This window comes from Bufo bufo, chromosome 4, assembly GCF_905171765.1.
Source record: "Bufo bufo chromosome 4, aBufBuf1.1, whole genome shotgun sequence".
Lineage (NCBI taxonomy): Eukaryota > Metazoa > Chordata > Amphibia > Anura > Bufonidae > Bufo > Bufo bufo.
The window spans coordinates 335054626-335068157 of NC_053392.1; the positions used below are offsets into that span (position 1 = coordinate 335054626).

The following is a 13532-nucleotide window of genomic DNA, read 5'->3' on the forward strand; positions in this document are numbered from 1 at the left end:
CAAAACCCCCCTCACCTGCCTGTGGTCCTCCTGCGCCCGCAGGACCAGAAAAGGGCTAGGTCACATGCCCACTGGAGCCAATCACAAGCCTCACTGGTGACAGAGTGTCCTAGCCACTTTCCGATCCTGCGACCAGGAATGGAACATCACTGGGATTGCGGACAGGCGATTGTGAGATTTTTCTATGTTCGGAGACTCCCAAGACCAGACAACCCTTTAAACTTGCGTTTTGGCCATGACATGTGAATAACGGATCCGGAATACGCTCGTGTGACTAGCCCCTTGGAAAGAATCAGGCGGGCTGATGTGCAGTATCTTACTAGGATACCGACCCATTATATATTGCCCTAGACAAGAACATACCCGTGTCTAGACGGTCTGACGCAAATGAAATAACGCCGGTCAGATGTCATTTTTACATAATGTTCCGTTTATACGTCAGGAAAACACCACTGACAACTGAAGCTGTGTACATACACTATACAGCTGCACCCTTAGGCTCCCTTCCTCTGTACCTAGAGAATGCTGGGTGGCACCGTGCCCTGTTCATGTCCTTTGCCTGGCTACGGTACTGTATGGGGGCCACTTTGAGGACTGACAGGGGTGAGGGAGCAGACAGACCCCAGAGGAGTCACATGACTACACATATACCGACATGTATGTATAGGGGCCCTCTACACCCTGACAGGCACGAGCTCTCCTCACCTTCAGCCGGACCTCGTAGGTAGTGTAGCGGGTCCGGCCCACCCCGACAGTCTGTGGGTTCCTGACATCTATCTCCAGGAAATTGCTTGGCGGGCCGTACGCGTCGTTCAGATTCTGCGGTTTGCTGTGCAGACGGCGGGTATCTACCACGGTTTCAGCCATGTGTCACGGGTGACAGGTAAACGAACGCTGACCTAGGCGAAACGAATGTGGCGCTGTCCAGTTAGCTGCCGGAAGTGGCGGCCGTGATCAGTCAGGTGACAGGAACGCAGCAGCGCGCACAAGACGGACGGCCCTGCACACGTGACGCGCGGGGGTCACGTGATTAAGCGCGCTCTTGAGGAATGAGGAGGAGTAGTACCTCCTGTCTGTCCTGAGCTGAGGGCAGAGCTGCGTACTGTGAGCGGAGCAGCGCGGAATTGCCCCAGTTCGCCTCAAAATCAGCTCTAAAAACACCTCAAAACAGCATTCCATTCGATGGGAAGTAGCACGTTTATGTGGAAAAAAGAAGCAGCATGCCATGTCTTGTTGCAGAATCTCCCATTGAAAAGAATGGGCAGTGTACAAAAACAGCTCGGTACATGTTTGTGCTTTGGCGCAAACCCGCACCAAAAACCACATGCAGAAAATGCAGTATACACAGTGCTTTAAGTGGGCCAAAAGAGGTGCCGGTACTCTATTAGGCGCCGGTGCTCCCCCCCCCCCCCCCCCTGCACATCAGACCCCCCCATCACACACATATATATTAGTTCCTCTATGTACCAGTACAGTACCCCCCCCCCCCCCCACCACCGCACATTCGTTCCTCTCTGTACCAGTACCCCCCTGCACATCAGACCCCCCCCCCCACTCATCACACACACACATTAATTCCTCTCTGTACCAGTACCCCCCTGCCAGGGGGGTACTGGTACAGAGAGGAATTAATGTGTGTGTGTGTGTGATGAGGGGGGGGTCTGATGTGCAGGGGGGTACTGGTACAGAGAGGAACGAATGTGCGGTGGGGGGGGGGGGGGGTACTGGTACATAGAGGAACTAATATATATGTGTGTGATGGGGGGTCTGATGTGCAGAGGGGTACTGGTACAGAGAGGCACTAATGTGTGGTGGTGGGGGGGGGGGGTACTGGTAAAGAGAGGAACTAATGTGTGTGATGAGGGGGGGGGGTCTGATGTGCAGGGGGGTACTGGTACAGAGAGGAACGAATGTGCGGTGGTGGGGGGGGGGGGGTCCTGGTACATAGAGGAACTAATATATATGTGTGTGATGGGGGGGTCTGATGTGCAGGGGCCCCCTACACATCAGACCCACCCATCAGACACATATATATTAGTTCCTCTATGTACCAGTACCCCCCCCCCCCCACCACCGCACATTCGTTCCTCTCTGTACCAGTACCCCCCTGCACATCAGACCCCCCCCCCCCCCCTCATCACACACATTAATTCCTCTCTGTACCAGTACCCCCCTGCCAGGGGGGGGGGGGGGTACTGGTACAGAGAGGAACTAATGTGTGTGGGGGGAGGGGGGGTGCCTGTCACTCACCAGTACTCTTCAGAAGTTGGATTCCAAAGCAAAGTCGATGTTCTTTGCTGCACCGTCCGACTCCTGACTCCAAGGAGGACCAGTCACTGGTCGCCGCACTGATCGCTCCTCAGTCACAGGCGCGCGGGAAGGAGTTGACGTCACCTAACGTGAGGTCAACTCCCTGCCTGCGCCAGCCTGAGCCGTACTCTGCAACGACCCGCCCCCCTCCACTAGCTGCCCAGCCAACGACATTAGGGAGGAGATACTGCCAGCTCTCCGCTGCGCTCCGGTACCGGAAACCCACGTACTGGGCGCACGGAGAGGTGCTGGTACTCTCCAGGGCAATTTTTGGAAGTGGCGCAAGCACTAAGTATACATTCTGGTAAACACACACTGGTTCAAAAACAAAACGAAAATAGGGTTAAAAAAAAAACAAAACGTGAAAAATGCCTTGAATTTTAAGGGCGTAATTTTAATATCTGTCATGTGAACATATCCTAATGGGGTGCGTTCTGTATCAGTTTAGGTGTTCGGGTTTTTTAGCAGCAAAAAAAAATCTGCATGCAGGATTATTTTTTTGTCTGCCGGTTTTGACACTGAATTCCCTTAGGCCATATGCACAGGCATGCCGTCAATCCGCAAATCATCTACGCGGCGCGGAAATTGACTGTCAATGGTTTGTGTGGGCTTTCAATGCAAAGGACGAGATCTGGAGTAAACCACATATAACACGTGGATTTTGGTGCATAAACGCAGCAAAATCGGTGCGAAAAATCTGTATAAACCGCACGGCCGTGTACAGGTGCCGATGTGAATTGCGTAGGTTTTTTTCCATATGGATTTTCACAGAGAATAACCGCGGCGTAATACAGTACCAGCAAAGTGCATGAAATTTGCTAAATCTCACGTACACTTTGCATGTTTTTGTATGTACGGAAACGAACCTTCTGTGAGGATTTTACAATCCACAGCCTGTCAATTGTCTGTGGGATGCTGCACCTTGGAGCTTGTTCACACGACTGTTGCCGTGCCTGTGCCGTGGACCGCAAATTGCGGTCTGCAATGCGCTGACACCAACCGTGGGCCAGCCACATGCGGATCGCGGACCCATTCACTTAGGGCTTGTTCACACGACTGTTGCCCCTCCGTGCCGTGGACCGCAAATTGCGGTCTGCAATGCGCTGACACCAACCTTGGGCCAGCCGCATGCGGATCGCGGACCCATTCACTTGAATGGGTCCGCGATCCGTCCATTCCGCAAAAAGATAGAGCAAGTTCTATCTTTTTGCTGTGCGGAGGCACGGAACGGAACCCCAGGAAGCACTCCGGTAGTGGTTCCGTTCTGCACCACATCTCCGGATTTGTGAATGGGTCGGCATCCATGATGTGGAATGCACACGGCCGGTGCCCCGTGTATTGCGAACCCATATGCGGGCTGCAATACGACAACGGAGGGGCAACGGTCGTGTGAACAAGCCCTTATATTAAGTGGTTTTATCTACAGACTTCAATAATCTGCACCAATAATAGCTCTAAAACACAATAAATAGTGCAGATTTATGTGCATTTTTAATCATGTTTTTGATGCGATTTCCATTCAGATTTTCTGCATACAAATCCACACTGTTCTGGTAGCATGGGAGGACTCTGCTAAAGATTCTAGTAAAAAAAAGCAGTCCAAGATGCCCCATATTTTTTATGGAATCTGTGACAGAGCCCCCTAACAGTGTCATTTAGTGACTTTCAGGTGACATCTCCTTCAGAGGTCTTCTCTTTTCTATTTTTTTCCATCCACCATAGTTGACTTCTCCAGGCCACAACTCATCTTTGCAGAGTTTGCCGCCCAGATGTCTTCAAGCTACTCGCTTTATCATCTTCCATTATAGGTAATGGGGCCGGCATGCATCCAGGCAGCATCTGGTGGTGGTGGATCCAGAGATCCTGCCGAAACGCTGGAACGCTTGTGTAAGACTAGCCTTAGCAGAAATAAATTTGGTGTTATGGCGCCGATTACGTGTCCTGCCATTGGCAGCCAGCCACAGTCGCCTTCATTTGCAGTGGTGCCTTTAACGAGAAAAGTGGACTGCTACAGACTGGAACTGTATCGTCTTAAGCAATGAATCCAGGTTCTGTTTGGATCCAATGAAGGTCGGGTTGAAGTATGGATGCTTTGTGGTAAGACCTTCAAACCTTCCTTTGCTGTGGAGTGCCACAGTGCCCCAACTGTTTGTTTGATGATCTGAGGAGCCATTGTGTATGACAGTCAGTCACCACAAGTAGTGATATGAGGGACACAGCGATATGTGCAGGACATCCTACGGCCACGTGTTGCCTTCCATGGCAGGGTTGCCAACTGGCATTTCTCAACAGAATAATGCTCATCCACAGACACTCCACCATACAGACTGACGATGTGACACAGACAATATGTCAGAGCGGCCCGCTTATGCTACCGAGCAGCAACCACACTGGCTGGCTACCCTCTCTAAGGCCCCTTTCACATGGGCGAGTTTTCCGCGCGGGTGCAATGCGTGAGGTGAACGCATCACTTGTGCGTTGCGTGAAAATCGCAGCATGCTCTATATTTTGCGTTTTCCACGCAACGCAGGCCCCATAGAAGTGAATTGGGCTGCGTGAAAATCGCAAGCATCCGCAAGCAAGTGCGCATGCAGTGCGATTTTTCACGCATGGTTGCTAAGATGACAGTCTATTCATGTATTATTTTCCCTTATAACATTCTTTAATACAGAATGCTTACTAGAAGGTCAATTGAGGGTTAAAAAATAAAAAAAATAACTCACCTCTGTGCCGGCATACATACATTATTCCTCTGGGTAGCCATTTTGTATGCTTCGGGCCTATGTAAAAGAACAGTGAACTCTCATCTTCCTGAAGCCTGGGTCAAGTATGATATAGATGGACACTTTTATTACCACTACTCTGTGAGGCCGGCTATAAAAGGTCATAAAGGCTATACCAGGCCCAGCTCATCCTGTCCTATAAGATAAAGATCAGCTCGCTGTCAAGCCTGGCTGGAGCGTGACGTCATTAATTTCCAGGTCTGGTTTGAGGAGAGCTAATAGCCCTTAATTAGCTCTGGGCATAAAACCAGTCCACTTTCATATTTCAGTTATGAATCAAATTATGCCCTTTCTGACACCAGATCCAGGCTCTACAGAGTATTGTGGTTAATTGGGTATCAAATATGACCAGAGGATGTGATTCTGTAGCTCACCTATGGGTGGTAGAAGAACTACAGGTCCCAGCATTACCGTGTGTGGTCTCATTCTGTATGTAAATAAATAAGGATCGCAAATATGTATTCTGTATAAAAATATGCCGATGTATCAGGGAGATACAGGCTTAAGTATAATCCTCATTGTAGGAACTGAACTTTGATGGGGGTCATAAAACCCTTGGAGGCCAATCCCTAGGCTTCACAGTCACTCTGCTGCCATTGGCTGACAGGAGTAAGTCTCCTGCCCATGGCAGAGTTCATAAAAATCTGTGCACAAGGACAGAGGAGAGAGACCCATGGAACATCACCAGACACTTAATTGGACATTGACAGCATATCCCTGTATCAGAAGAACTTTGAGGGTCTCCCCTGATACATACTGAACGGGGTTTGCAAGGATTCAAAAAGGACATATGAACGACCATCTGAAAGCCTCCAGAGAAACTAAGTATTCTTTCACCTTTTTCCCTTTCATTTGAACTGTCGTGATTATTTATATTGTTATTATTATTCTGTAGATTTATAGTCATTTTCATTAGATTTGTATGCACTGCTTTTTACCTCTTATTAAAGATTATAAAATCTAAGTGGCCAAGTCTTCCATATTCTAAGCTGCTGAACAACGTTCCTTGCCTTTGAAGAGACGTTACCAGGTAGTTAGTTAAATTGCATTTAGGAATTGTAGCTGGGGGTGATTGACTGCGGTTGGTCAGTAAGTGATATCCGGTTCATCCACTGATCTGTGTGATAGTGAATGACCCGGATAGTCGGCTCGTGGACCGGGAACCCACGTGGTGGCAGTTACCGAAGTGTAGTGGGGGGGTGTTAGCCGAAGGGTAATACCCCGGTCACGTGAGGTCTCTGTGTGTGCGCAGACTCCATCACAGACCACTACGTCACAGCTGTGGGATCCGGAGCGATCGGATCCATAGTTCGTGACATTTTCTGGTGGCAGCTTACGGGATTCTGTATGCTTAGAATATTAGTGCATGAAGTTATGTCCATAACTCTGTACTAAAGGATTGAAAAATTCTGGAAGACGAAGCACAGTGCATTAGTTTTGATAGAATAATAATTCACGACAGTACCCTCCCCTCTCTCTTGTTTTCTGTCCTATCTTTTATTTGGCAATAATGTCCGAATCCGTGAATTATGACGCCATGAGCGTGTCTGATATCACAGCTCTGTGTGAGCACAAAGGCATCCAAGTATATGGGAAAAATAAGACTGTCCTTATCCAGGAGTTATGTGCACGGAGGAGTCAAGAGTCATCCCTGCAGGATTCAGAGAATGGAGGACACTCAGGGGCCCCTGAGCCAGGTGACCCCTTCCAGAATGAGGATGATGAACTGGGAGGAGGACAGCCTGCTGGGGCTTGCAGTCCTCTAGCTGGACATAACTCTGTCTCTATGCCATCCCAAAATGGTCTGGACCAACTAATGCTCAGTAACCCGGACTTATATTTTCGGCTGCTGGAGGCACGTCGGGCAGAGCGCAAGGCTGAGCTCGAGGCTGCAGAGCGCAAGGCTGAGCGAGAGGCTGCAGAACGAGAACGGGAAGCTGTCCGCAGGCATGAACTGGACCTGGCCCGAGTACAGCTTCAGGGGTCCGACCGGCATGCTACACCCACAGGCCCATCCCTGATGGTCAAGCCAAAACTGCCTGTGATGGAGTCTGAGAACTGTGACATTGATCTTTTCCTGCATGCTTTTGAAACCTCATGCCAGCAGTACCAGGTACCAGAGCCGCAGTGGGCGGGACATCTAATGTCCGCACTGAAGGGCAAAGCTATGGAGGCCCTGGTCGGACTACCATTAGCAGAGCGTACCAGTTACGCGGTCATCAAAAAGGCTATTCTGGTCAAGTACCAGCTGACTCCAGAGACTTACTGTTTACGGTTCCGGTCCCTGCGGAGAGGGCCCGGAGATACTTTTATGGACCATCTGGGCAAGTTGCAGACCACCTTCCAACAGTGGTCTGATCCCCTCACAGAGGACACCAAGCAGTCCCTGGCGGATCTGATGGTCCGAGAACAGTTTGTCTCCAATTGCCCCACGGATGTGCAAAAATATGTATGTGAGCACAAGCCGAAGAGTGCGCGAGAGGCGGCCGAGCTAGCCGATGAATACGTCGCCATGCCCAGCACTCGGGCATTCAAAGACACTCTGTCCCGCCTGGGAGGAACCTCTTCATCTGCTTCTTCCTCCCGGCCAGCTTTGTCGGTTCCGGTCCAGCGACCCTTTCACAGGCCTGCACAAAGACCCGAAGGAGTCAAGCCAGCACCGACAGATGTGTGCAAGTGCTATGCGTGCGGCAAGCCAGGATACCTCAGCCACTCGTGCCCGGAGAAGAAGACAGCACCCCCTGGCAAGCTTGCCCGCAACCCATCATCTGTGCTGTTGGTGAATGGAGCTGCAAGACACACCGCAGACAACCTACAGTCGGTTACTGTGGGCAACCGGTGCACCACAGGCTTCCGCGATACAGGAGCCGAAGTCACACTAGTTCGGCCTGAACTAGTGGATGACGCAGACCTTATTCCCGGCAAAAGCCTCACCATCACGGGAGTTGGGGGGGTGAGCCCTAATGTTCCCCTAGCTCGTGTTTTCCTTGATTGGGGGGCTGGGAGTGGAGTAAGGGAGGTGGGAGTCTCGGCGGAGATCCCCACAAATGTTTTATTAGGCACTGACCTAGGACGATTGGTCTCGTGCTACGTGCCCCCTGGAAGCACACAGGAATCACCCGTCCCTATGGAGGTCCCTGGACATACCGAGGTACTGTGCAAGGATGTTTGCGTAACATCAGAAAACCTTGGGGATGGACCGCGGGAGGTGGGGTGTGTGGGAGCAGTTCTCCTACGTCAGGAGATGTAGAGGGGATGGCGGGTGTATGTACACAGGTAGCGGACATGTGTTTAACTGATTCAAGTTGTGCAAATGTTAAATGTGATGACATTATTGTGCCTGTGTTGCCCGTCACTCGCAGGGCTGCAAAAGCCGCAGCGGAACGCTCCATTGGGGAAGAGCAAGTGGAAGTGTCCCCTTCCACCGGTTCGGACCCCGTGGACTTAACCGCGTCAGAGACTCAGCCACTGTCCCTGTTCGCCACAGGACAGCTGGCTGGGACTTGTAGTGCCGCCTTTGAGCAGGCCCTGCGAGATGACCCTACCTTGGAGCAGCTAAGAGGGTTAGCTGCCAGCCCTCCCACTGAGGGAGACAAATACCGAGTGTGTTGGGACAACATGCTGAAGGAGCATCACGAGAGAACGCCACATGTTATGCCGGTTTGCAGCCTGCCCGAAAGGGAGGAGGCCGACCCCCTACTAGATCTGCTAGCTGACACTCGAGAGTTGGAGGTGGACTTAACCCTCAACTCTCGTCCCAGCAGAGATCTCAGCTCTTAGAAGTGTTGACGGCTCACCGTGACACTTTTACAGGGAAACCCGGGAGAACACACCTTGCAGTCCATCATGTGGACACAGGTACACATGCTCTCACAAAGCAGTCCGCCTACCGAGTCTCAATGGAGGTCCAGGCAGACCTCAGGAGGGAGATCGAGGATATGAAGCAGCTCGGGGTCATTCAGAAATCCCACAGTGCTTGGGCCTCACCGGTGGTTCTGGTCCCAAAGAAAGATCAGACAACCAGGTTCTGTGTGGATTATCGGAAACTGAATGCCATCACAACCTCGGATGCTTACCCCATGCCCAGGATTGATGAACTGTTAGATAAGTTGGCAGGAGCCAGCTACCTGACAATCATGGACCTGAGCAGGGGGTATTGGCAGATTCCCCTGACCTCGGAGGCTCAGGAGAAGTCGGCCTTCATCACCCCTTTCGGCTTACACAAATTTACTGTAATGCCGTTTGGGATGAAGAATGCGCCAGCCACCTTTCAAAGGCTTGTGAATGACTTGCTGGAAGGACTAGAAGAATGTGCTGTCGCCTATTTGGACGACATTGCCGTGTATAGCGCCACGTGGAAGGAGCACCTGGTGCACCTGTCGCAAGTACTGGACAAACTTGCTGCGGCTGGACTAACTGTTAAGCCTAGCAAGTGCCAGCTGGGCATGAATGAGGTCACTTACTTAGGCCACAGAGTAGGAGGAGGCACACTGAGGCCTGAAATAGAGAAGGTGGAAGCCATTACAAGATGGCCAACACCCCTCACCAAGAAACAGGTCATGTCTTTCTTGGGAACGGCCGGGTACTATAGGAAGTTCATCCCGAACTATAGCACCCTGGCCAAGCCTCTGACAGACTTGACCAAGAAGAAGCTGCCCAGGATGGTGTCATGGACGCCGGAATGCGAGCAAGGCTTCCAGGCCCTGAAGGATGCACTAGCCAGTTCTCCTGTGCTTCAGGCCCCAGATTTCACTCGGAAGTTTGTGGTCCACACGGATGCTTCTGCCTTTGGTCTGGGTGCAGTCCTGAGTCAGGTGAACCAGGCCGGGGAGGAGCATCCTGTACTATACCTGAGCCGTAAGTTACTGGCCAGGGAGACCAGCTACTCCACAATAGAGAAGGAGTGTTTAGCTATTGTGTGGTCCCTGCAAAAGCTACAACACTACCTGTATGGACGCAATTTCACAGTGATCACCGATCACAATCCCCTCAGCTGGTTGGCACGTTTCGCAGGAGACAATGCGAAACTGCTGAGATGGAGCCTGATTTTGCAGCAGTACAACTTCACCGTGCAGCACAGAAAAGGTAGTTTACATGGAAATGCCGTCGGGTTGTCGCGGCAGGGAGAATCGGCCGGAGACGCCTGGGTTGCTGAAGAATAGGGTTGTGGCCATTTCCCCAGGCAACCTTTTAAAAGAGGGAGGTGTGCCGGCATACATACATTATTCCTCTGGGTAGCCATTTTATATGCTTCTGGCCTATGTAAAAGAACAGTGAACTCTCATCTTCCTGAAGCCTGGGTCAAGTATGATATAGATGGACACTTTTATTACCACTACTCTGTGAGGCCGGCTATAAAAGGTCATAAAGGCTATACCAGGCCCAGCTCATCCTGTCCTATAAGATAAAGATCAGCTCGCTGTCAAGCCTGGCTGGAGCGTGACGTCATTAATTTCCAGGTCTGGTTTGAGGAGAGCTAATAGCCCTTAATTAGCTCTGGGCATAAAACCAGTCCACTTTCATATTTCAGTTATGAATAAAATTATGCCCTTTCTGACACCAGATCCAGGCTCTACAGAGTATTGTGGTTAATTGGGTATCAAATATGACCAGAGGATGTGATTCTGTAGCTCACCTATGGGTGGTAGAAGAACTACAGGTCCCAGCATTACCGTGTGTGGTCTCATTCTGTATGTAAATAAATAAGGATCGCAAATATGTATTCTGTATAAAAATATGCCGATGTATCAGGGAGATACAGGCTTAAGTATAATCCTCATTGTAGGAACTGAACTTTGATGGGGGTCATAAAACCCTTGGAAGCCAATCCCTAGGCTTCACAGTCACTCTGCTGCCATTGGCTGACAGGAGTAAGTCTCCTGCCCATGGCAGAGTTCATAAAAATCTGTGCACAAGGACAGAGGAGAGAGACCCATGGAACATCACCAGACACTTAATTGGACATTGACAGCATATCCCTGTATCAGAAGAACTTTGAGGGTCTCCCCTGATACATACTGAACGGGGTTTGCAAGGATTCAAAAAGGACATATGAACGACCATCTGAAAGCCTCCAGAGAAACTAAGTATTCTTTCACCTTTTTCCCTTTCATTTGAACTGTCGTGATTATTTATATTGTTATTATTATTCTGTAGATTTATAGTCATTTTCATTAGATTTGTATGCACTGCTTTTTACCTCTTATTAAAGATTATAAAATCTAAGTGGCCAAGTCTTTTATATTCTAAGCTGCTGAACAACGTTCCTTGCCTTTGAAGAGACGTTACCAGGTAGTTAGTTAAATTGCATTTAGGAATTGTAGCTGGGAGTGATTGACTGCGGTTGGTCAGTAAGTGATATCCGGTTCATCCACTGATCTGTGTGATAGTGAATGACCCGGATAGTCGGCTCGTGGACCGGGAACCCACGTGGTGGCAGTTACCGAAGTGTAGTGGGGGGGTGTTAGCCGAAGGGTAATACCCCGGTCACGTGAGGTCTCTGTGTGTGCGCAGACTCCATCACAGACCACTACGTCACAGCTGTGGGATCCGGAGCGATCGGATCCATAGTTCGTGACAACCTCCTCCTCTTGATCGCATAGCTGCCGATCTCTTCTTCTTTAATCATGAGCTGCCGGCTAAAGGACCTGTGGGGACGTTACATCACATGGTCCAATCACATGGTCCATCATCGTGGTGATGGACCATGTGATTGGACCATGTGGTGAGCTCAGTGACGTAGCCACAGGTCCTTTGACAGGTCCTGAAGAAAGAACAGGAGACCGGCAGCTACGCGATCAATTGGAGGAGGTGAGTTAATTTTTTTATTTATTTTTTTACCCTCAATTGACCTTGTACTATGCATTCTGTATTAAAGAATGCTATTATTTCCCCTTATAACCATGTTATAAGGGAAAATAATTACATCTACACAACACCGAACCCAAACCTGAACTTCAGTGAAGAAGTTCGGGTCTGGGTACCACATTCAGTTTTTTATCACGCGCGTGCAAAACGCATTGCACCCGCGCAATAAAAACTGAACAACTGAACAACGGTACCTAATCCGGACACGCTCGTCTGCAAGGGGCCTAACACATTGGGTTAAACATAAGGGGCACACAAGTACCTTTTATTTTGACGATAATTGGTTGAGTAATATCTAATTTGCATCCTATATCAACATACATATATATTCTTTTACCGGCACTAAGTGTGGGGGGGGGGTTTGCGTTGGCTCACTAGCCCAACCGTATTATTGTTTATTTTTTGCCGAATAACCAATCGGTATTGACAAAATTGCTGAACATTAGGTCGAAAATTCTCTGATGCTTATTTAACCGCCTCCGGACCGCCTAACGCAGGATCGCGTTCCGGAGGCGGCAGCTCCAGGCAGAGTCACGCATCTATGCGTCATCTCGCGAGACGCGAGATTTCCTGTGAACGCGCGCACACAGGCGCGCGCGTTCACAGGATCGGAAGGTAAGTGAGTGGATCTCCAGCCTGCCAGCGGCGATCGTTCGCTGGCAGGCTGTAGATGCGATTTTTTTAACCCCTAACAGGTATATTAGACGCTGTTTTGATAACAGCGTCTAATATACCTGCTACCTGGTCCTCTGGTGGTCCCTTTTGCTTGGATCGACCACCAGAGGACACAGGCAGCTCAGTAATAAGTAGCACCAAACACCACTACACTACACCCCCTCCCTGTCAATTATTAACCCCTTATTAACCCCTGATCACCCCATATAGACTCCCTGATCACCCCCCTGTCATTGATCACCCCCCTGTCATTGATCACCCCCTTGTAAGGCTCCATTCAGACGTCCGTATGTTTTTTACGGATCTACGGATACATGGATCGGATCCGCAAAACACATACGGACGTCTGAATGGAGCCTTACAGGGGGGTAATCAATGACAGGGGGGTGATCACCCCATATAGACTCCCTGATCACCCCCCTGTCATTGATCACCCCCCTGTAAGGCTCCATTCAGACGTCCGTATGTTTTTTACGGATCCACGGATACATGGATCGGATCCGCAAAACACATACAGACGTCTGAATGGAGCCTTACAGGGGGGTGATCACCCCATATAGACTCCCTGATCACCCCCCTGTAAGGCTCCATTCCGACGTCCGTATTTTTTTTATGGATCCACGGATACATGGATCGGATCCGCAAAACACATACGGACGTCTGAATGGAGCCTTACAGGGGGGTGATCACCCCATATAGACTCCCTGATCACCCCCTGTCATTGATCACCCCCCTGTCATTGATCACCCCCCTGTAAGGCTCCCTTCAGACGTCCGTATGTATTTTACAGATCCACGGATACATGGATCGGATCCGCAAAACACATACGGACATCTGAATGGAGCCTTACAGGGGGGTGATCAATGACAGGGGGGTGATCACCCCATATAGACTCCC

At 50.1% G+C, this 13532-nt stretch overlaps 1 protein-coding gene across 3 annotated transcripts in view; it reads right to left on the reverse strand.

Moving 5' to 3' along the window:
• Positions 1–1003, reverse strand: part of SNX3 (sorting nexin 3) — a 56427-nt gene extending 55424 nt beyond the window's left edge. For 2 of the 3 annotated variants that reach the window (XM_040428848.1, XM_040428847.1), the window contains exon 1: positions 706–995. In XM_040428848.1, coding sequence (XP_040284782.1) covers positions 706–867 — 162 coding nt within the window. In that variant the 5' untranslated portion in view covers positions 868–995. Of the gene's footprint in view, positions 1–705 lie in introns of all 3 variants that reach the window. The other variant, XM_040428849.1, reaches the window with a different exon arrangement.
• Between the last annotated feature and the right edge of the window lie 12529 nt (positions 1004–13532).